This window comes from Lichenostomus cassidix, chromosome 2, assembly GCF_008360975.1.
Source record: "Lichenostomus cassidix isolate B80296 chromosome 2, HeHo_3.0, whole genome shotgun sequence".
In the NCBI taxonomy this organism is placed as follows: Eukaryota; Metazoa; Chordata; class Aves; order Passeriformes; family Meliphagidae; genus Lichenostomus; species Lichenostomus cassidix.
The window spans coordinates 18,724,174-18,748,890 of NC_139482.1; the positions used below are offsets into that span (position 1 = coordinate 18,724,174).

The 24,717-nt window shown below is 37.3% G+C and overlaps 1 protein-coding gene across 1 annotated transcript in view; it reads right to left on the reverse strand.

Annotated features, from left to right (window-relative positions):
• Positions 1-8,773: 8,773 nt before the first annotated feature.
• Positions 8,774-24,717, reverse strand: part of PLXDC2 (plexin domain containing 2) — a 247,461-nt gene continuing 231,517 nt past the window's right edge. Inside the window, exons 13-14 of the mRNA XM_085050565.1 lie at positions 22,375-22,535; positions 8,774-10,876 (exon numbers count right to left, since the gene is read on the reverse strand). Of these exons, the coding sequence (XP_084906691.1) occupies positions 10,760-10,876; positions 22,375-22,535 (278 nt within the window). The 3' untranslated portion in view covers positions 8,774-10,759. The remainder of the gene's footprint in view (positions 10,877-22,374; positions 22,536-24,717) is intronic.

Sequence of the window (24,717 nt, forward strand, 5' to 3'; positions counted from 1 at the left end):
AGAGCAGTAAAGGACTTGGCTACAGCAGCTCCATGATAACAAGTGAGCAGCTAGGAGCTTCCTTTGCCCATGCTTCAAATCAACTAGATATGATGGAGGGTATCTGTGACATTACCAGGGTGAGCTTGTGCTGACTAAATTTTAGGAGCTCACTTAAGAAAATGGATTTCAAAATAAATTACTATGGTTTCTTTTATGTGTACATTTAAAATTGTTTCCCTGAGATTTTAAACCACTTCAGGCACAAGAACAACTTACAATTATTTCTTCACTTATGCTATTGTCCACTCAACCCTATTGAGAACCCTAAGGGTGTGTGCACTTTCATGTTGGAAATTTTATCAAACCAAATATTTCTGTGCTAGTTAGCACTGAAAAAGAGAGGAAAGGAACTGTAAGCAGGTGGGAAATTCACCTCAGCCTCTTTCAACTGGATTTTATTGTGCTTGCTCTGTGCATTGTTGCTCTGCTTCCTGTTCTCTTTTTCCACTGCTATGCCAATGAGGTTGATATGGAAAACATACCAGAGATCCAAGTCTTGCTGAGGTAAAAATCCTGACTGATGAGAATGGGAAGTGGATTTTGCACAGCCATTTATCACCCGGCTTCTGAGGCCAGTGATGAAGAGAGAGTCCTTCACTGTCACCAGTCAAACCACCACCACCACTAGAAATGGGGGTGCCTGAGAAGAGCACATTTTATGCCTGCTGGGTTTCTGTCTCTGTTGTGGTGAGAGCAGAGGTGGCTAATGGCCTCTGCTGTGCTGTACCCTTGAGGTGACCTGGTGGCATGTGCCCCCTCCTCCTGGAGCCCAGCCTCTTGCCTCTGCCCACACTGATGCCCAGCTGTCAGCTGCTCCCATGTTAAAGCTTCCTGTGAGCAATTCTCCGACTGGCACTTGTTGTGAGGATGCGCTCATTTCCAGAGCAACCTGCTCCCTCATCAATTTCTGCTTGGACAGTCATCAGATCAGAAAATTCCCTCTGTAAGCTGGATCTCTGTTTTCCCTTTTAATGCAATTACATGTGCTTCAATGCAGACAACTTCACTGGTTGCTGGCAAGGTTTTCCTGAAAGGGATTGTGTCTCTGTTTAAGTTATATATGAGCATGACCGAAATTATCATCCTGAGTAAAGTTGTGTATTGCATTACATAACCCCCTTAAAAGAAAAAGAAAAGAGCAACAGCTAAAGCAGCGCTTATATTTATGAGCAGTATTTCATGGTATTAGCTCCACTCAGGCTGTAATGCTTCTCTGATACAGATGCTTAATCTGCTTTTTATTTTCAAGAAAGCCATGCGAATGTCATCCAATAATTCTCTTTTCAAATCTACCAGCACGCTTCCCTCAGCCCTTTGGCTAATTACCGTAATAAATATTTTTTCAGAAATCTGTCCTTTCAGATGCTGCAGAGAATTAGCTGAGCCTTTTGTTTGTTTGTTTATTATGGTTAGGTTGGAGTTTTTATTAGAAATGTATCTGCTCTAAAGGAAGAAAGCTGCAAATAGCAGTGTCTAAGCTGATCTGGGTATTCACAAGTTTCAATGCAGTGACTGAGTGTAGCATTAATCTTTCTTTCTCTCCAGGTGTGCAGCCCTTGGCCTCCCCAGAAGGTGCTGCTCAGCTGAAGCACCCTGGTTTGGGGCACTTCAGTAAATGATGACTATGGTTTGCATACCACAATTTAATATCAGTAGAAGAGGACTTAACCTTTGCCTTCATTCAACCATTGTGGTCAGTGGGATGATTAATGAAGAAAGGTGCTTGCCAGTGTATTTAAATATCACTTACTTTTTTTTCTCCCTCCTCCCTTTGAATTTTTTTTTTAGTAACGAGTGTAAAAGGACACTTATATTTGGGATTTTCACCAATAAGGATTTTTAGTATTTAAATGCGACTGCTAAAAGTTTACTTAAAGTATTTGAAACTTTAGCAGTGGATTTAGTGCTAATGTCAAAGATTAAATTAATTAAACATGGCAAATTAATTTAAAAATATCTAAAATGCTTTTACTAAAAATACTCAGTACAACACAGTGGCATCCTATGTGTTGTCAGCTGGAGAAACACTAATGCTATCAATCCAGGCAGGCATTCATATATTGAAACCTAATGAAAAAGATTTGTCTTTTATTCATATTTTGGGCTGCTGTCTATGATTATAGCTTCATGGAAAATGAAAGACAACTTCTCCTTTACTCAGATGAAATATATTACCCTCTATTTAATACTCAGAATCATTCCATGACAATTTTTCTGAAAATATTCAAGTGTTCATAGATAAGATGAGGAGTATTTCTTTTCTGAGCATGGTTTTACTCATTCTTTTCCTATTAGCACACGTAACAATTGACATTCATTTGCAGTACTTCAGCAGAGCTCTCTACATGCTGTACAACTGCTAATATCCACTGCAGGGAGAAAGAAGGAGCAAAACCAGAGAGCTCAGAGTTTCTCTAAGCCAAAGCATCATTATTCAATATAGAGATGTGTGACAGAACTTTTACTGAAACAACTGTGTCTATAAACCTTGGGTTGTTTATACATTATCTTAGAAGTGGAAAAGCTGACAGATTTCCAGTCTGCAATAGGCAGTGGTTGGAGAGAAGACACAGACTAGGCAAATAAAAGCTCCATACATCATTTAGTTCCCAAAGTACAAGGTGACTGTTCTAAACCATTAGAAGAGACGACAGCTAGCCTAGCCTCCACACAGCACTTCATTGCTTCTGCAGTGAAGGGTTCATCTGATTTCATTACTGTCTTCCTCAGGATTTCCTGTTCTGCAGCAGGGACAAAAGCTTGGTTTTCTTGGTGTATACCTGTCTGCACGTTCTTTACAGCTTGTGATGCTCATCACAGATAGCTCAGCATCCTGCAGGAATGCTTTACCTCTCCTCACTCCTAAGGCACCTAGCAAGTTAGGAACAGCACACTGTGATGCAGAGCTTTTCCAGATCAGCTCTGGGAGCTAAATTCCCAAGAAAGTGTTTCCAAGGAAATGTATACCTAAATCTATATATTGGTGGACTGGATTCCTGAGGATGACTCTGATGAAAAATGACATAACATAAATGGCCAAGGGTGTCTTAGGCCCAGTCTGTTGCTAGTAAAATAGGAGCATATGCCTGAAACTACACATTTTACTAATTGTGGGAATCCAGCACCCCCGATTTAACTGTATATTTGAGACAAAGATGACCTGAAACTTCTTGTTACTTCTACACTTTCCAATGACACCTCTAGACTGGAAAATTTACATCTTTAGCAAAATTTTTAGGTATCTGACCTTATCTAAAAGATTATAATCAGTCCCCAGGTTCCTTGTCAGGTCTGGTTCCCTCTAGGCAGAAGTCTGCAGGCCAAGGTAATCCCTGAGCAGATGTCACCTTTCACTGACTTGTTTCAGGAGAGGACAGAGTTCTGGGAGGAGATCTGTCAGGTCCTCACCTCAGGACGCAAAGCGGGCTGCAGAGATACAGAGTGAAACAACTTGTGTCATCTTCCATGGTAACAGAGTGCTCTTGCTCTGGGAAAGCACTTGAAACCCAAAATGCATGGTTGACAGCAGCTGGAAGGAGTGTGTGAGTGTGAGGGTGTGCAAGCTGTGTGTGTAAGGCTGCAGGAGGCTGCCCTGCACAGGGCAGGGGCTGGGCTCACTCTGCAGTGAGGAACTCAGGGGCTGCTGAGGAGATTCTTGGCTGGTGCTCAGCACTGGCATGGCAGAGTTTGGCACAAGGTCACCCTCTTTCTAAGGAGAGTGCAAGTCTTAGCAAGCTGCCACTGCCTCTTTGCTTTCCAAGCAGGAATGGCACCTGCAGTCCTTCCAGCATCCCCTGCCCCAGCCTCGTCCTGCCCACAGCCCAGGCTGGAGAGGGGCTGTGGAGGGGTCAGGCCTCAGCTGGAAGTAATTTCATCCATTGATAGTACAGCTACACACAGTTTATGTTTTGCAGAGTTAGTTATTTTCAGTCACACTCTGCTTAACCTAGGCTGACAGACTCATCTCTCCAGGAAGGGGATTCCTCCTGGAAACAGGCCATTGTGAAATGCCCACATATCCATGAAAGGCACACATTTTGGAAAGCTTCATCTTGTCACTAAAACAGGGTATGTAGCTGGGGTGAAATCCTGATGTCCTCGTAGGCAAGTCAGAGCTGGAAATTTGTAAGGTGAAAAGCTTAAATTATTGATGATGAATAGACATTGATTATGTGTAGTCAAATCTGACACTCAGATTCTGGTATCTTTTGCTACTTCCCAAAACCAAAATTTAACAACTCTTATTGAGACTGAGAAAAAAAAAAAAAGGACTAGTGATAAAATCAGCAGTCCAAACAAAACTAGACATGAAAAAGTAGTATTTCTTACTAACAGCTTCTAGATGTGTGAGTAAACATTGTGCCACCCAAGCAGTCAGTAAGTTTCTTTCAAGCTAACATTAGTAATTAACAAATAGCTTTTTTGTTTTTCAAGTAAGAGCTACACCAAAGCAAATAATACAAGCTGCATGGGAAGATTTTAATTAGTATCCCTAAACACTATCTTCCCAGAGACCACAGAGACAACAGGCATCTATATTAATTAATTGGGTAAAGTTATCTGCTTTGTTAAATGGATGTAATTAAGAATAATCTCTTGATGTCTGTCTTTTAAAGTCCTTTTGTTGCTTTAAAAAAAATATTTGGGACAAATCTCCACTGAAGAGACCGGTAGTTTGTTTGACCAAAATGTCTAAACAAAAAGTTTCAAGAGATTCAGCATTTGCCTTGCTACTTCATGTGGACAGAATCCAGTCAATTACAGGAAAATCTACCTTAAAATAGTTCTATTAACCAGAACCCACATACAGAGGAAAAATCAAGTGGACCTTTTTTCAGATAGAGGCTTATTTTGAGTCATACCAAAAGTGATCATGATGACACATAATTCAGAGCTTAATGGAGTGCAAGAAAGCAAAGCAGTGAGAATGTAGAGTTAAGTCAGAGGTAAAGACCCAAAGAATAAAAAAGTAAGGCAGGAGATAGGTATTGAAAAATCTTGCAGGAGAAAGGGAATTGCATCAAAAAGTGTGAAATGTCCTGAGAAAGACTGTGGAGTCAGCATGAGAGCCACTAAAATGAGTTGTTCACAGGGGAGCCACTCTTCTGGTCGGGAAAGAACTGCATCAGGAGATGAGACTCTGTTCCTGCCAGAAAGATACTTTATTCTACTTGGCATCCTCAAGTGTTTTCTTCTCCACAAAAAATTAAAAAGTCGAGAAAATAGCTCAAGATTTAACAATAAACTAGTAGTTGAAGGACAGCTTTAGATTTATGACATTGTTTAAATCAAGTCCAATCAGCTCACCGACTCGAATATTTTATCAGTGCTCCAGCCATAGGGGTATTGGCTGCTCTGGATAAAATTAATCTGATTTGTCCCTCTCAGTTTTATGCAAGATGCATCCTGCTTTGTCATATTTGGCTTATGATAACACACTACTGGCACACCCTTCCACCTCAAAATGCTGCTTGTGGCTCAAGCTTTTTTCCTTAAGTAGTGACATAAACCATTCAGGAGGTGAAATATGGACCCATGTAGATTTAGACAGAAGCTAGTGGTTCTGATGACATTTTTGATTTTTAAATGTTAGAGCTGGACATGAAGGAAGACCTCCTGTTTTCACTCAGTGCCACTGGCAGACGACACCAATGCTCTCAAGGCTGTTCATAAGGTTTCTTGCTGTACCTCTAGACCATCTGGGAATACTGAAATTCCTTCCCTTCATTGTTTTCCCCTTCTTTCTCCTACTCCAAAAAAACCAACACTCAAACCCAGCTTACCATTACATTCATAAAGAAATTTGTAGCAGGCATCAGTTCTTGAAATCTCTGTCTAAAACATGACAATTAGGGTTGATGCTGCCCTGTCAGTCAGTCACATTTATTTCTGGAGTTTTTAGGCTTCAAGCTTCAAAAACTTCTCTGCAAGAAGGCAGAAGCACATGTGTAAGGATTCCAATGATCTTGAACAACAGTGCTCGCTGCTGGCTTTTCTCCTCACTGGAAGCAATAAATTCCCTGAGATCAAAAATGTTGATCTGGGCCAAATTTGTGCTCTATTCCAGTTCTCCTAATGGGTAATACTGTGGTCATAGGCACTATGATTTTGAGCAGCTGAGATATCTCCAAGGCAAATGTTAAATCTTGTCTTTATGCAAATCTTCATTGCCAGCATCAGAAAATAATAACACAGCCATTGCTTTCTCCATGCTATGCACTCGAAGTAAAAATTCCCTTTGATGATCTGTGAACCAGCCATAAACATGAGCCAGCAGGGGGTACTCTGAATGCTCTATTCACCCACCTACCTCAGGAAAATCTGCTGGCTCCTGACAACTGCTTGCAGAACCTTGTTTAGAGATTCTACACAAATGAAACCATGTATGTTACAATTTACAGCTTCTTTTGCTTAACCAAGAAGTTCTCTAATAGACCATAGAACTATTCTCGTTTTCCTTGGAACTCTTTTCACTTTTCTGTAAAGAGTAGCTCTTCCCTGCTCACTGGCAAACCAGCTCACACCTTCCTTTCCTGTTGCATCCACCTTTGGATGGCAAACTAATGGCTCGACTGCTCAGCTGTCTCAGGTCCCTATGTAGTGAGGTTTTATGGTTAGAACTCTGTTGACCACAGAAAAATGGTGAAGTTTGCAAAATCAGATATTCTGCTCAGCTTGTACAAATTTAATTTGGCTTCCATAATTTCTCCAAGTACAGTGATGTATTATCTTTTCTCCCAGAATTCCAGTACACACATTAGATGTAAAAATGAACTTGACCTGAAGCTAAATTATAATGTTGCACTGAAGTAGGTTGTTACTTACAAGATATCTATATCATTTGCAGTAGAAGCTATAGACAATGAGAAGGGCAATTATAAGAAAAAGAACTGTTTCACGTGGTGTTCTCTGGAAAATTGACTCCTTTCACAGGAATGCTCAGAGCACAAATAAATCAAGGTGTATACATCCCTCAAGTATAAGGGTGACAGGTAAGGAAGAAAAATCCGTGAAAAAAGAAGTTTTCTGAAAAAGCTTTGGATGGTATGCAACAAAGGGCAACAAATTTGAACAAGGAGGAGAAAAATACGGAATAGCTGTTTCTTGTGAAGAATCTTTGTTCTCTTACTCTAGTACATCATAGAATGCACTGAGAAACATAGAAAGCAATGAAAGCAATTAAATAATATCACATAATTATGAGTATGCACCTGGGAATGAAATTACAATTCTACTTCTTCAACAATTCCACAGTTTCTTAATAGATGAATACAATTTGGGAAATGCTGGGGTCTTTTTTCAACAATTTCTGTGTGTGATATATATATATATATATGTGTGTGTGTGTGATATATATATATAAATATAAAAATATATATATCTATATATCTATATATATATCTACCTCTGATATAGTGTTTCATCTCAGTGAGATTAAAGAGCTACTTAATAATGTGCAAGAGGATGAGCTGAAGCAGAGTGCTGAGAGTGTGAGGCATTATGGAACATTTGACATTAAAATGGAAAATAATAGGAAAATAATTTGAGAGATCTTGCAATAACTAAATAGCAAAAGGTACATGAATTCATAAGGATGTTTAAGAGTTAAAATAACTGTTGGGATAAATGACTCTGTAAATAAACATTTTTCTGAGTTAGATTCAAATGAAGGACCAACCACTGGAAATGCCAGTGAAGCCACTGTTTCAGATACTTGGATGGAAATTTATGAATTGTTGAAAAACATTTCAGCTATATTTCTGAAAGTGTTACATAACAGTTTTTTGGTCTGGATCAATTAAACCTGGTGCTTTAGAAAAATATAAGAATAGGATTCTTACTTAATTTCAATATTTTCTCACACCTCTAGGTTAATGTTTATATTATTTTTAATGTGGCAATTTTAATTATTAAAAAATTAGAAAACCAGATGGAATTACAAAACAGCAACAGATTACTTAATTAACTTTTGCCTACTGGGATAAATAGAACATACCACAGAATATATCAAAGCAGACACCAATGAGACACTATACATCCATTAGTATGCAGGAGGTTTTCTCTTCAGATAGCAGTTCTTATCAGACATAAGCATATGCCTATCAATCTTATTAAATAAACCCAGCAACTCCTCATGTTATAATCCATAGCATATAACATCATGGCAAAAATCTGAAGTACACTAGGATGCTCCCCGCAGACCAGTGAAATCTCCTACCAAAGCATGTGAGTGGGACAGAGAGTGAAGAAAATAATTGCTATTATTTTACGAAGGAATATGACATGTAAGTTAGTCTGCAAATACTAACAAACATCCTTCAGCTGTGAAAGAGGGCCTGAAGCCAAAAGTACCCAAAACACCAGGTTTTACAATTCTTGTCATATTTGTCTAATCATATTACAGATACTCTGTCAGCTCCATTGCATGACATGTATTACATACCTGGGTAAAAATGTGAGTGAATCAGATGAAGTGCAGACCTGCAAACCCATAGTACTATAAATCTTCTTTACTTGTATGAAATATCCCTTGAACTTATTGCAGTACTATGCAGATTTTTGTAAATTTCTTACTATAATTTGCTAAGATGTGCTCTGAAATAAAAACTATTTCAAACAAGGTTCCAGAAGCTCTACAATTGCTTCTTTTGGCCAATAAACCCTATCTGATGATTTCCAAGATTCCCAGAAAAACTGATGATAATTATTGCACACCAAATACATTCCTAAATGATGTGCACTGATGCCTTTTTATTTAATAAAAATGAGTGTCACCATATATATGTGCATACATTTGGTTATTGCTATCAGAATTAACAGCCTGCAATTTAACCCTGGCCTATTAGAAAAAGGGCTCAGCAGACTCACACAAATTGAAATGACTACTTGCCACAGGTTTTTCACCAGGCTTCAAGACAATGTGTTTGTTAGTACCTTCAGATTAATACCAGTTAGTTTTTGAATAGTTTCAATCTCATGCTAGATGATTTAAACCAGATGAAAATAAAAGTGTGTTACCCAAAATAAAAGAATACAGAAAATACAGTATTGCAGCATTTACTGAACAAAAAAACCAAATAAAAATCATGTTTGCTTTCTTTTTTTAACAGCATTAAGTAATCAAATTTAGGCCATACAAGCATCAACAAGAAAGGTAAGTAACTGTACTATTAAGGTGGTAGCTACAACTTCTTTAAACTGCTTGAAATCCAAAACCACAAATGTTATATACCTCACTTTAAAATCATTTAAGTGCTTTGCACAGTATGTAAAAAAATTGATAGTCAATGACTGTTATGAAAAGTACGTGCAGTACCTGAATTTTAATAATAGCTCAGGCCCAGATCATCAAAGCATTTAGGTTCCCACTCCTCAGGGAAGCTCTGGGTCTCCATGTATATGAAACCCTTCCCTGAAAGGAGTAACTCTTTTTGATGGTGTGAATTTATAGTCTTGTCTTTCCCTATACAGGGAGGGAAAGGGTCAATTTTACAGAAAGAATGGTTCCAATAGGCAGAAAGTTTATGGCACTGCAACTACACGAACCACCTTCCCTACACAACATAAAAATATTCTAATATTAAGGATTATTTTACAACTCAGTGGAAATATGCAGTAATGCAATTAATTTCCTTTGTCTGGATGACAAAAATGCAGTCTTAACAGTCACAAGAACCCGCCTTGTGTTAGCTATAAAAAAAAATATATTTATATATATATTTATGCAACTACTATGTGCATTAAACAAAACCACTGTATGAATCAGCAGGGTTCAATAACACTTGTATCTGAATCTCTGCAAGGGGTGCATTGTAGTCGATGGTGCTTCTCAGTAAGGACTCACAATGAAATGACAAAGAATAGAAACCCATTTATTTTAAGTCTTATTTTTCTTGCCCCATTGCCTATGAAATGGTCCATATGCTCTCTGGAAGCTAAAAGGATCTGTTGCCTTTACTTCAACCTACTGCTGAGAAATGAAAGATATACCTTAAAACAAAATACCTTAAACTGGTATTAGTGAACACTGAAACTGAAAATCAGCCCAACGTCATTGTGAACTCCTATGAAATAATTTCACCATTGTGAAAATTCTCTGTTGTCTTCAGTTCTTACCAATCTGTATGTCATGAAACATTGTATTACTCCTGGAAAGCATTTACATTGTGACTCACTCAGTTAGGTTGGTACATTAATTTAGAATTGGAAAGTGTGTGTATTTCACATCTGCTTATATAAATGCTGGAAAATTCCTTTTTGGATTCTTCACCTGTCTTAAGATACATTTCTCAATCACCTGTGAACACTGATCAGTGCCCTTTGCACCGAAATGGTACAGACTCTTCTTTCAGTCTTTGAGATAACAGAGAAGACTTGAACCAAAGGGCAATACCCTTGCGCACCGAAGCTTTATTATATTTCTGATTACTGTGCATCCCCACACCTAAAGCAAATAACATGGCACTTGTGCCATAGTTCTGATACTGTAGGTGTCCACTGACAAGTGTTCAGCATGAACCATTGTGTCTCAGTCCACTAACAAAAACTACTGTGCAGTAGTAATCTGGTATCTTAGATAGTTTTTCTTCTCGGACAAAGTTTATCCAGAATCTTCTTTCTATCAGGCTACAGCAGCTTAGGGCTCCTTTTCTTTAAAGAGAGGCAAAGTAAATGTCTTACACCTGTAGGCCAGTACTGGTGCTCTGTCCCAGAAATTTTAGCACTGCTCTGATACGATGAATCCTTCTTTTTCTCCAACTGGCTCCACCTCAGCATAGGCAGGATGTCCAGATCCTCTTCTGAATTTCATTGCTGGCCATCTGCTTGGACGTCGCTACAACAGCAACAACAAAATAAACTTTCAGAATATGAAGGGTACTATAATAGATTGTTATTAGAAAGGTCTAACAATATCCTGCAATTTTGACCTCTCATACTAAAACCTATTCCCTCTAGCTGTTAAAGGAATAGAAAAGTGCAATAGAAAAAGTGGCAGCAAAAGTCAGAGAATTAATCCCTCTTTTTAAATCTGTGAGTGATGACTGTTCTCAAAGATGTAAATAATTACCACTACTCTTAGCAATGAAGTGGATGGAATAGCTTCTGTCTAAAAGGGTTGATTATTGGATTTGTCACAGAAAGAACTGCTGATCCACTAACCTGTAGAGGATCTGTCCAAAGCTCCTCCTTCCTAGTTCTACATAGGAATTTGCTAACATACTCTATGCCATAGGAGAATATGTGGCAGAGTTGACAGAAACTGTAATTAAGAAAATTATTTAGGACAAAATTCTGGCATGCTTATGCGGGACTCTCAAAATAATGACTTTCTATTTCAAGTGCCCTAATTTTTACTTGAGTAGTTCACTTTGATGGTTCAAGTGGAAGCAACGTTTTTATTTAAACTCTTAAGTACTTTGAGTACAAGAGCCTTAAGAAGTCCTGACCAATTTCCACTAGGATCTTGGGTGCTTTCTTTAAAAACAGCTATTAAAAAGAGAAAATAAACTGTTACTTTCCACAGCAGATAAAACAATTCCTGTATTATTATGATATCTCTAGGGAGGAAAAGTGCTTTAAACAATCTGTATTTTCAAACTAATTAATATCAGGTAAGGCTCAGATTTTGGGTGACTACTCTGAGATTATGTCAAAATGAATAGCTTTCAGGAAAATAGTGAAATAGAGTCAGTGAGAAGAAACAGATCTCCTAAAAAGATTTTTCCCTATTGAAAATTGTATCTGCCAAATATACTGATTTGTTTTTCTTTACTGACAAGAGTTACAATCTTCTTGGAAGGAGGGCTAGAAGATACATCAACTTATATAGAAACATTGCAGGAAAATGAGAAGAGAATCAATGAAAATAAGCTGGAGCTGATATTTTCATTGACAGCTCAAAAGCTAAATAATTTTACTTTATGTTCTTTCTTCTGAATATAAACACTGCATTTGATTTTCTGTCCCCATAATACCCCATTTTTATTTCCTTTCAACCACTAAGGATACTTCATGCTGCTGAGGGTGGTGTTGGTGACCACAGAACAGGCAAAGCAATGATGCTGTGTGGGACTCGTGGTGCTGTTGGGCAGGAGTCACTGAAGAACTCTTGGGGTGCCACTGAATCTTGTTCCCAAAAAACCACACAGCTGACTGCAGGTTCAGCTCAAAGTCTTCCTCAGAGATCATTGTTGGGAAGATAACACATAAAAGCAACCCCTTCCTTTTCCTCCTGTTGCAGGATCAGGCTACTTTTGAGGCATTCAGAGTTAAATTCTGTTTGACAGGTAATTTAAAATCCCAGGCCTTTCAGTGCAGCACCATCCTACAAAGTAGGAAGGCAGAACACTGTCTTCTTTAATGGATGTCTCTTCCTAACAAGAAAACTTATTCTATTCAAACTTTGGCGAGTTTTTTCTACTCAAGCTTGATTCTGTGTGTTTTCAAGATTAAAAAGGACAGTTTGGTTACTGCTAAAGAAAAAGGGTCATATTCTGTTCTCAGGCTCACTAAAGCAAATCAAGAATAATTCAATTAAACGTAACGGGTTTATTTCAGATTTATACTGGTACAAATGAGAAAGGAATTTGATGGAGAGGTCTCTAATGAAAAGAGAAAATGAAAAGCCACTGGAAAATTCACAGGAAAAAATAACTATCAAATGGTGACATATAATGATGAGCTGGGTTTTAATATACTAAGTTGCTCCCTAATTTGATTTTAAGAGGTACCTATGATTAGTTTCTACTTCTTTGCTACATTGCTGATAGATGCTAAATCTACCTTTTTTTTGGCTACTCTTTTTAATTGGCCTTTCTAGATGATTAGTTATGGAACAGATGTGTATCAGTTTTAATGACACAAAGCCATAAGACATAAACATGAGCTGTTTTTCCAGAAATAAAGCAATAGACTTGAAGGTCATCTCCTAATATTGCAGTTACAACTTTCTGTGGTTTCTTGTCACGTCTGAGGTGAGATTTTCCCTTCACAGTGATTGTTTAATTTCAGCTCCTTTATGTGCATGTGAGTAATGTAAGTGGTTGAGAGTTTTAAAGGAGAGCACTGACAAGCTATCAATTCATTGCCTTATGTAACCCCTTGAAAGCTATAAAAATATTTCAGCTTTAATTGAAAAAAACAAAAGTAACTTGATTGATATTGGGAGATACAAAGTTTCTTCAGTTACTGAAGCCACTCAGGAAATACCTAATGCAGTCTTTCTCTTTGTTCTCTGTGAAGACCTATAAGAAGGCAGAAAAACCCTACCCCCAAACAAACCAACCAAAAAAAAAAAAAACCCATCAAAAAACCCCACCAAGCCCAAACTAAACTGGGAGAAAGCAAGCTGGATAATTAACTATATAATTATTTCCCAATTTTAGCAGGAAAAAGTATGTTTTGTCCTCTGGAATTAGAACACTTAAAGGAAATCCTCTGAGCTTTGGCTGGAGAGTTGTAACTCCTGCTTCCTTTCCGTGTATTACACAGCAGGAAAATGGGACTAGTTTCTTTTTCATGGGTCTGAAGCTTCCTTGAGTTCACTATTTTAAGCAGTGAAGTTGAGAGAAAAGCACTTGTGACCCTACATGACCAGGATGCAGAAGAAATGTAATGATTCAGAAAAAAATGTATGATTCACATAAAAGAAGTTAGCTCCTATTGAAGATCAGTAAGATAAAAGGAAAAAAACCCTAGCAGTTGGATAATCCATGGAAAGTAAGGTCTACCTTTCATGTTTCTTACATTGTCTCTCTGCATTGCTGGTGCCTATGCAGGATGCTTGACTTCCTGCAGCAATACAAAGACTAAAAGACGTATATTTACATATATCGTGCAGCAGAGGCAGAATTTATATAATTTGTCTTGCTTCTGAGGGGAAAACAGAGGGGATTCCACCTATTAAAACTAAAAGATAGAGACTGGAGTCTCTTATTACTTATACTCTTATATTACTTAAGAGTAATTTCTCTTATTGCATGGATGGTCTCCAGTTGTACTCTTCTTGTTGACCAGTTTCTTTTGACATCTTTCAACATCAGGGAATTTTGAGCCTTGTAGGGCCTCCTTTATCATGAAAATCATATGATCTCATTTAGACATGTTAAAAAAAAAAAAGTTTTGATACATATCTGAATGCAGATCATTGAATATAGTCTAATTAAAACTCGGTATGATGTGAACATGGTTTCCAAAGTTACAGTCCATAATTTTTTTAAGGTTGCTAGCAGTAGACCATCTTATTTCATGCTGAACAGTAAACAATATTACAAGATCAATTACAGGAGAATGGACAGCTGTGTAAAGCTGTGTTGAAATACTGGTATCTGAAGACTGATGCCCTGCTCCTCAGTGTTTCTGATGCTGACGTTATCACCATCTCTAAAATTTATGCCAATTAACACTTTTCATCTGAGATAATATTTCATCAAAAGCCATTGTAATAATGCACATTTTGTTAGCTGCAGCAATTATAAGCTCTCACACATCCCTTCACATCTACGTGAAGACAAGTTTCTGCTAGTAATGGACAGGAGGAACTTGGCAACATGTATTACATATTTGATATTTTTACATCCTAGCCTCTATTATCCCCATCCCATCCTTATTCTATCCTTTCCTGAGTACATAGAAATGGAATGAGAACAATTCTGTATAGATCTGCAATGTCAGAAGAGCAGTGAAGGGGAAACATTAATGAAATATCTGCCCCTCTGTCATCTCCTCAATCCTGCCACACTCACTTTGTTCTGAAAAAAATTCCAATACACTGTCAAAAGTTTCTTTGTATATTTTGACCAGCATAAAATCCCAGAGTGCTTGTGCATGGATCAGCTCTTCACTCCTTCCTATTCAGCAGTAAACTCAAACAGTGGGTTTCATTGAGACATGTGCACAGTCTTTTTCCAAACTGAATTTATGTGAGTATAAATACTTGACTTAGCATGAGGAGGTCAAACTTTCAAAGTTTTGACTCCCCAGAGCTCCCTAACAAACTTGATTTCCTACTAAACTACACAAAAGCTGAAGTTAATTGAGCACATTTTTGGCTGAATGCTCTGGCACAACTTTATCTCCTCTATCTATTGATTATTTCTCTTTATTTCAGTCTTTCAAACTTTTAGAGCTGTGTCTCACTGTTTCTTCTGAAGGGCTGAATCTTACATTTCCACTGCTGTCAAGTTGTCTAATTAATGAACATAAATACATTTAAATCTATTTCCGAGCTGTATTTTTAAATCCAACTTTGTCAAGAATGCCTATTTAACTCTCATAATATAGAAATAAGCAGATATGGAGCTATCCAGATTCTGGATCAACTCTCAAAACTCCAGAAAAACTGTTATGACTTACTAAAATAGATTAGAAAAAGAGAACAAAATTGTAGTAAGGTCTTACTAAATTACTAAATGTTAATCTGATACTATTCAAGACCCATTAGTCTAAGTACACTTATACTTACAGTGTTAATCTACCTCAGTAGTCAGGCCTTTGGTTTCTTGTGAGAAGTAAAGATCTTTCTGTTACCAATTACCTTGCCCAGTTTTGTGCTCAAAATTACCTGAAATTTGTGCAGGAGTCTTTAATCTCTCCTAGAAACACACAATTTATTTGGCAAATCACAGTCAGAAGTGGATGAGGCTACAAATATCTGGAACTATACTTCTGATACATATTTTCAGCAATAAGAAAATATTGATTTCCCAACACCATAATTAACTGTTATTTTGAAGAAACTGTTCTCAAATGAGGATTGCTTCAGACTTAAGATTCAGTAGAATAATTTCCTGTCTTCATTTATTTTTCTTTTTGATAGAAGTACTTGTTTAAAGTATCTTTTTGTGATTTAAACCATCCTTCTTTAATGGTTTCTGCAGTCTTATGCTCATCTGAGGAGCTGGCTGCTGAAGGACGAGAAACAGAATGCCTCCTTCCTCTACACCTTTGACTTTTATTGTCAGTGTTCATTATTTATTTTAGTGCTTCTCCCTTGTGGTTGATTTAGGTTTCCCTTGCTGAGCTGCTGGTTCCTGCTGAGCTGGATAAGCTTTGGAAAAAATAACTTTACTATCAGTACTGGGCAATGACAGTGAGATCAATGACAATACTCCAAATGCCAGGATACTGCAGGACTTTGAAAGAAGAGAAAAATGATACCTGTTCTCTTCTTTTTAATCATCATCTTCATGAAAAGCAATTCAGCCTGAACAGCTGGACAAAAACTAATTGATGACCATGTGAAGCCTATTTGAAACAAAAAGCATAATCCCCTGTAAAAAACAACAGTCCATATCCCAGAAGAAAACAGCAGAGCTGTGTGGGCTCCATCAGACGGCTTAGACAGCTAACCATCTCATTCTTTAAAAAAAAAAAACAAACCAAAAACCAGTTCTTTTTTTTTTTTTTTAAATCTGCGTCCTATTTACTTCTCATTTGTTTGAAGACATACACTGCATTTGTGACATTAATGCAGAAACCTGGAAGTGGTGTGCATGGAAAACATGGCTGGATGTTAAATCTGGCTCTTATTTGTGATGTGCTGTTACAAGCAGAGAAGTATAATGGAGAGCCAGAAATGTCCATTAATTTCCTGAGCTCTGAAACACCAATAACTGTCTTCAGCTTTTTAAACTATTTTCTCATGTTATTTCCTTCCTCTAAGCAGGCAGGGGATGAGCAGAAGGTCAAAATCTGAACAAAATCTACTGCTAGATTTGAATGGAAGTGAATGTTTCCAGATACCGAAATACAATCTCTATACAGTCCAATAATTAAAAGAAATACCCAATAATTAGTGCTTTCTCAGACAACCCCAGCTAGGACTCAATATTCAGAAATCATCCTCAGTCCACGCTAATAGTCTACATTCTGTCAGCTTTAGGTGAGACAGACTGAAATGACAGGAATGCAAATCTTTTGGTGCTGGTTGGTCTTTATGCTAAGAAACCATCCCAGCCTTATTTAATTTACTAGAAAAGACATAATTTAAGTAAAATCAAGAGGATTCGAGGTGCATCCTCAAGGTTCTGATCACACACTATTATTTATCTGAAGATCTGCAGCTGTTGTTTCTTCCTCCCTCCCTGTCTTTTTCCTGAAGGTCACTCTCTGTCTCGATAGCACCATTTCTACTCTCTGTGTGGCCATTTAAACAAATTCCTGAAATCACCCATCTTAGACATCCAAGATGAAGTAAAACAAACTACTAAAAAAGACATAGGTATGTGCATGTGTGGGGTGTGTGTGTGTAAGAGTACATGTATGTTTCTAAGCAGCTGAAGCAACAAAATAAATCTCTGGAATACCTCCAGGGAGGGTAGGAACATGAAGGCAAAAACTGTGACCTTCAAAATAGGATCTAACTCAAAAGAATGTTAACTTTTAACCAGAAACAGCCACACTGCTCTTCAGTGTGTGTGACATATTAACTATTATTAATACACACAGAGCCACTAACACATAAGCTCCAAATTAATTCATATTCTTACAGCTTCAGAGTCCACATATGTTAATAAGTTTTCTATCTATAAGCTGGATATAAGAGAAAGACACTTTGCCTGAGGTTAAGATGGCCCTAATTTGCAATGTCAGTTTAGACTCCTTAAAACCCCTAACCCACCTCTCCTGCTGTGCCTTTCCCTCCTGAAGAGCCTCTAACCATCCAACAGGACACTGCAGTCCCAGGACTTATCCCACCAGGTTTCACTTCTCAACTGCAGCCAGATCATATTGCCTTTGGTCTCCAAAGGCAGAACACTGGGATGACAGCTGAGGTAAGTTTCAAGCCTTAAAAGGACTTTGGATCACAATATAAGGAAGGAAGGTAAGAAAAACACAAATAAAGTATGCAAGTGAAAACTTCTCGTGTCATATGCAACCCTTCTGTCCACAGATATCTGGGTGCAAACAGGCAAAAGACAACTGAATAAAAAGTAGTTGGAATTACACCTTTTCAATTGACTAAATGTTCCCTTGACATTAATTGCACTCAGTGCCCAAGCTCAAACACATTTGTGAATAATTAAAATATAGGAAAATAAAGGTTAAAAATATAGGAAAAAGAACATGAGGGAAAAGAAGAATTAAAATATAAAACTAAAGCTGAAATTTGGCTGACAACTCATTGAAATCTGAGCAAATCCATCTGACTCAGCTGGGAATTTCTTTACTCTTCTTTACATTCAGCTCCAGACATCTAGATCACATGAACTATGATCTGTGTTGCAGGTATGCAATCCACAACATTCAGGACATCATGATTGGCTTCTTGGCCATCAAACCTCACATCTTGAATGCAAGCATACTGCACAGGTTAGTAAATAAATAACTCACCTTTCAATTGTGCTGTTGCTAGTGTGTAGCTATATATGTCAATGCTAGGTTTCTGACATAAACTTCTGCTTTGTCGAGAAAGTAATGAAGGACATTCTTTGACATGTATCCTACTTTTCAAAAATCAGTCCAAATCAGTTCAAAGTATACCCAAGAGACACAGGGTTCCTCAAGGAAAGAGTATGTAATGTGATTAAAGAGAGGAAATCATTGGCAACATTAGGAGAGGAAATACTGCAAGGTTAACATTAAGAAAATAGAAAACCAAGGCATGCAACATCTCTTCTGTCACTCTGCAAGTTAATCTTTAGTCAATATTTACTCTTAGCTCTGCATTCATTGGAACTTTGACTGAAGCTCCCTTGACTTTAAAAGTTGATAATTCATTCTTTGGGCCAGAAGCATCCAACTTAAACAATGAAACACATGTCGAACAGTGTGTATGCCAGCAGTGCATTTTGATTTGAAACATCTACACACTCAACAAAAAGTGGAACTTTTAAAAAAATGTGCTGAACTGTTTGGATGGTATTGTTTTAAAATTGCACACTACCATAGGCAAATTGAATAGCACTGGCATTTAAGACTTCTCAAACTCTTTGCTCAAAATAGCTATTTTTATTCCAGGTGGGGGGGGGGCACATGTGTGTTCTGCTGAACAGGTATGAACAAAAACCTCTAGGGAAGCATTTTCTTCAGACTTAAAGGGTAAAAAAGCAATAGAATATTGTTACTAGGTTCTAAGACAATAGTTTTGTAATAAATGGTATATTTCTTGGCTTGTTGTATTGCTTATTTAAACTAACTAGTGCACTCAGGGTATCATTTAATGGTGTTCCGAGGTGCCACAAGGGATTGCCTTTATCAGTGCAAGGGTAAACAGAACAGTCAAAGTGTGGGTGTATTTATTCTTATCTGGGAGAGCTCACTTCATGACAAACATGAGCTGGATTTGAGATGAGCTATGTGGGAACCTGAGTGAGGAGGTAAGTGAATATTGGGTAATATCTACAGAGAGCACAAGGAAGAAAGAGACTTAAAGCCTCAGATACAAGATCAGTTTACTATACTGTTCTTTATTCAGTAACCAGTCATAACTATAAGATAAATCAACAAATCAACTAAAAATTCCTTACATGGCTCTTAACCTAAAAAACCCAACAAAACTGATTGAAAATGACATTTTACCTACCAAATTATGATGGTATCTTAGATGTAAAAAGAATTTTCTCTATTAGTTATATCAGAGTTTTGAATGAATGCTATGTTTAATGCCTATATGATGCCTCCATAAAGTGCCTTCTTGAAAGCTAATCACAAGTGCAGCAGGTTCATGTTCCTTCTTTTGGCCACCCTTAGAATTATATTAATTACTAAAGATAGATAAACTGATGCAGATCTGGATTTGGCTTGAAGACTGATGGTAGACTACAGTGTACTTGTAATTTTTTAGACAACTGCAGGAGGGAGCTGCCTTTCCATCTGTCACATCTTGTTTTAACTGTGCAATGTGCTTATTAATCAAGAGACTCATAGGAAACAGTATTATTTTCTGAAATATTGATGTGCTTGTTCTCATTTCATGACCAAACCCATGGCACTCCTCTTGAGCTCCTTCCTTAGAATTGTAACATCAGATCCATACTTCATTCATTTCCCATAAATAATGGGCAGCTTGTCTCCTGTTACCACAGGAGCATGTGGGCTACCATGCAATAAAGAATGATTTCTTGTAACACTGGCCTATTTATACCAGTTTTGCCTCATTATTTTTTGTACCTAATTTTTAAAAGGCAAGTTTGAGAAGCTATTTTCTTCTTTCCATTGGAAACACGTAAATCCTACAGATCAGGTGAATATAAGAATGATACATTTTACTGATTATTTTTTGAATTTATCAAATTACTTTTTTCTTTGAAAATTAAATTATTTAACTTACCATAAGTACTTGATTTCCAGAATGGATTACATTTTTCTGTTCTAGGCTTGTGATACCGAAAATGGTTTTAAAATTTTGAAAGTTGTGCAAGTGTTTTGAAATACAGTCATCCCCTTTTCCATCCCTTGTGGTTTTCCCACTGCATCAGTGTTTATACCACTTGCATGGAAAGGCCACCCCTCCATGACTAGTATTTTTTACAATTCTTGCTGATGCTGGTTCCTCACAAGTACAACAATTATCCTAGTAACCGAAAGGGAATGTAGGTTATACCCTGTTTTGCATAAAATTTATTTTGAGTGATTTCTCCTTTAGTTTATACAGAAAGTTTATGATTTGCTATATTTCTCAAAAAGACTACATTGCTTGCTAAAAGACATTTTAGCTTTGACTAAAAATTGATTAATAGATTGATTAATGACACATAAAGATTAAATTCAGTCAAAGGAGTGTAACAAAACTGATTAAGGAAACTCTGTTTGCATGATTAGTCTGATATCAATGAAAGAAATAAATTAACATGCCCTCATTACGTTTGGAACAAAAATAAATAAATAAATGTATATTGTAATTTGGTATTCTTCTCTTCTTAAAAAGCGGTGTTGCCATTTACTTAGCCTTTTCCATCACATCTTGACAGAAGAGAAACTTGCTTTTACTAGAGTGAAAGAATAGAAATTCAATCTGTGTAAATTTAATCTCTGTGTGAAAAAAAGAAAAGGATGAGACTTTGTCTTTTGTACAAAGACTTCAGTGGAATTTTGTTTGTCTACATCAACAGTGAACTGGCTTGAAATACTGCATAAACATGAGAGAAAATTATGTTTTATTATATGGATTCTGTTCCCTGATGGTTAACACAGTTACATCACTTGAGCCTGGAATACTGATAAACAATTCATTTTGATTTATGCCACTACTATTCCATCTACGAGGTATATTTATTATAATACGATTTTAAAAATGAATTGATCTGTTCATATTCATGTCTCACTTCAATTCTTATTGCTGTCACTAAGAATAAATGTCTACATCTTCTTTGTCCATGCTTTTACCTAAGCAATCCCTAAGGTATGTCCCTAGTGACACTGCCAGTGGTTTTGCATCTTCACTTCTGTCCAGTAATAAGTGTCCAGGTTCTCAACAGTAAGGGAATAATACAAGTGGTGATTATGAACAGTCATCCCTTTCTTTCATGTTCAGCAAATCTATTCTTATCACAAGCCAGAGGAATGTTGCTGAGTTGAAAAAGAAACCACAGGGACCTGTAGGTATTCATGGGTTTTTGTAGATTCAAACGCCTATGGAGAATTTTCCTTTCTCATATTTTCATCTACAGCAGAGCTGAACTGACTAAATGTCAGCATCTGCAACGTAGGTATCTGCACCTAAGGTAGCCATCTGCATTTGAGGGAGAAAAATATCAATTTATCTAATCCTAAAGGAGATGTCTTAAATAAGTCAGATGAATCAGGTCTAAAAGAGATTGTTTCTGTCTACACTAATAGAAAGAGAAGAAGATGATAGATGTTAAACATTACGTTAAAATGTTTACGTTTCACGCTCAGAGACAAAGTGTTAAAAGATTCCTTTAAATCAAGTAAGGACTAGCTAATACAAGTTTCCAGCTAAAAACTTACTATAAGTCAGCTCTTCTGTAGAATTAAGAATAAATACTTGTTTTTCTTCCCCCCACAGGAAAATAATAGAAAAACCGTATGTCCCAAAATAAAATGACAGTGCACAAGAAAGGTAATGGGAAAATGCTATTGTGAGGAAAATGAAGGATAAGAAAGAGAGGTGGAGTGGTATCTGAGATACATCTTTTCCATATATGTCCAGTCTAAAAGCAAAAAAAGTAATAGCAATGGTAGTTAAAGGAGCTGAGTGACAAGCATGCTAAGAACAAAACAGTATCACCTTCTAGGAGAGGTTCACTTCTTCAAAGATTACACCATGAACATCCTTTCTGATTTACTTAAGAAAGGTCTGCTTTGGAGACCCCAAGTACCCTAGGCAAGAGACAGGACTAGTGACACAACATGCTACTCTTGTCTTACCTCGATGAAGAAGAGACTTGCTGCTGACGTTGGATGGTGATACATGTAGACAGTCACGAGGATGGCTGCAGCCACAATGAGGACCAGGACTAGAATGCCAACAATCAAGCCTGTATGAAGTGTTCCACCTTTCTTCTCTGCTGCACTGTCATCTGTTGAAGCTGCATGAAGAGCACAGTGACTTATGTCTTACCCATTCCATTACACAGATGGCAACTGAGCATTTGCTTTTTCTCTTGTTACATATACCTCATTTTATACAGCCCAATTTAGGAAAAGATATTAAATGTCTTTTTTCCACAGCTGGGTACTTTCATAATCTTAATGAAGAGACTTTCAAATGTTTTACTGATTTTAATTCAATAAGCAATATTAACATCCTTTATTTTGAATGTAAAATGGACAGTCTGAAGTTCCTAATTACCTTCACAACAAATTTTGATTTGGTTTTCTTATAAAATTATCACAATTTCCCCACGGACAAAAAGTAATAATTTAATATATTTTGATCATTATATTTTTCTTTAAATATTACAGTTGAGACAGGCCACAAACCCTCGTGAGGTCTACCTATTAAACACATTCTGAAACAGCTTGTAGAAGAGTTTGGAACCACTCTTTGCAACCAAGTCAGGCAGTCAAAAGTGCAACAGATGGATGCCAATGATCCTGCAATATTCTGATCTTGGTCTGAATGGAACACACATCACACCAAAGTATTACAGAAGACCATCCATTTACTAAACTTTATACCAAGAGGCCATTCATGCTATGCTCCTGCCAGAAGAAAAGAGGGCTGTCTTTGTCACACAAGCATTTTGTCAGCAGTGCTTCCAAACAAGTGACCAAAAGTCTTTTAACAACTCTGTAACCTTCATGCGAAAAGTTTCTCAATATATCAACCAACATTTGTAGAACTGCTTGTTCTTCATCATACTCTTGCACAAAGGAATTACTGTTCTGCCCACTTCTCCAGGCAAAAGAGCCATTCACAAATCCTAGGTTTAAGAAACACCACAAGAGCACTGGTAATCTGACTTCACAAACTTCCATCACTCTCCTAAAGGTTATTCACCCAGAGGATGGCTGGCCTTCCCAGGGAAGTGGTCACAGCACCAAGCCTGACAGAGTTTGAGAAATGTTTGGACAATGCTCTTGGACACAAGGTGTGACTCTTGGGGGACGGTTCAGCATAAGGCCAGAGTTGGACTTGATGGTCCTTGTGGGTCCTTTCCAACGCAGCATATTCTCTGAGTCCATGGGCTATTCCCATGGCTTTCTGCTTTTCTGGAAATCCTTCTAATCACTTCCATGCCTTACTCCATACAATACCTGTCTCTGGTCTTGCTTATGAGAAATTTTCCTCCAGTTCCACTCTTAAATTTTTTCTCACCATGCTTGTTTGCCAAGCTGACTATAATGAAAATCACTGATTTCTGCAGTCATCGTTTTTGCTGTGCCTATCCCCTTGAATTATTTGTTTGGTTGTCTTAGAGTGTTATGTTTTTTGAGGACAGGGACTCCCTTTCATTTGTTTTTTGAAGACAGATAATGGATTATGAGCATCACTTCAAAAAAATCACAGGCATTGTTATTAATAGTAACAACAATAACAACAAATATAAGTGTACATGGTCTTTTACAATTCATCAGATTGGAGTAGAACACTCCATGGTCATGTAAAAAAAGAGAATTGGAAAAAAAACATAAAAAAGGCATATTGATGCAGGAAGTGGTAAATGTCTTGCATGAGGGGCAATAAAAGAAAAGAGGAACAGTTAATCTGAGTGTTACAGCTCATACATCCATGAATGGCAGCACATTTCTCACCAGCCCAAGGAAGGCTGCATGGCTCATCACCCAGCAGATTGCATGGCACCATTGCAACAAGAGGGAGAAAAGGAAAATGAAGATGCATTATCTTAGCCAAGACATATATTTGACTATTACTCCACGTAATAGTTATGAATCTCTGGGGCCAGAGAAGGGATTAAAGTACATATCCCTTGCTTTTGTCCATATTTGCTCAATCTTGATTCAGGACAATCAAAACCCCAAAGTGTTGTTGTTTTTTCCCATAAAGTCAGCGACACTTTGTGGAGTTAGGACCTGAGTAACAGAGTAAGAAGATAAAGATCCCAATTAATTGGGAAGTTAAACTAAGATGTGAGAAGCATTACTGATTTTAATAAAAAATTGCAAGCATGATCTCCACTCAGGTACAGCCTAATTCTGAAGGAATCTTTCTTTTTAAAAGTTTGTGAGTATCTGTTCACACAGGAACTTCAGTTCTAATTGCACTGATTTTGGACATGAATTTTGAGTTTACACATAAACAGGATC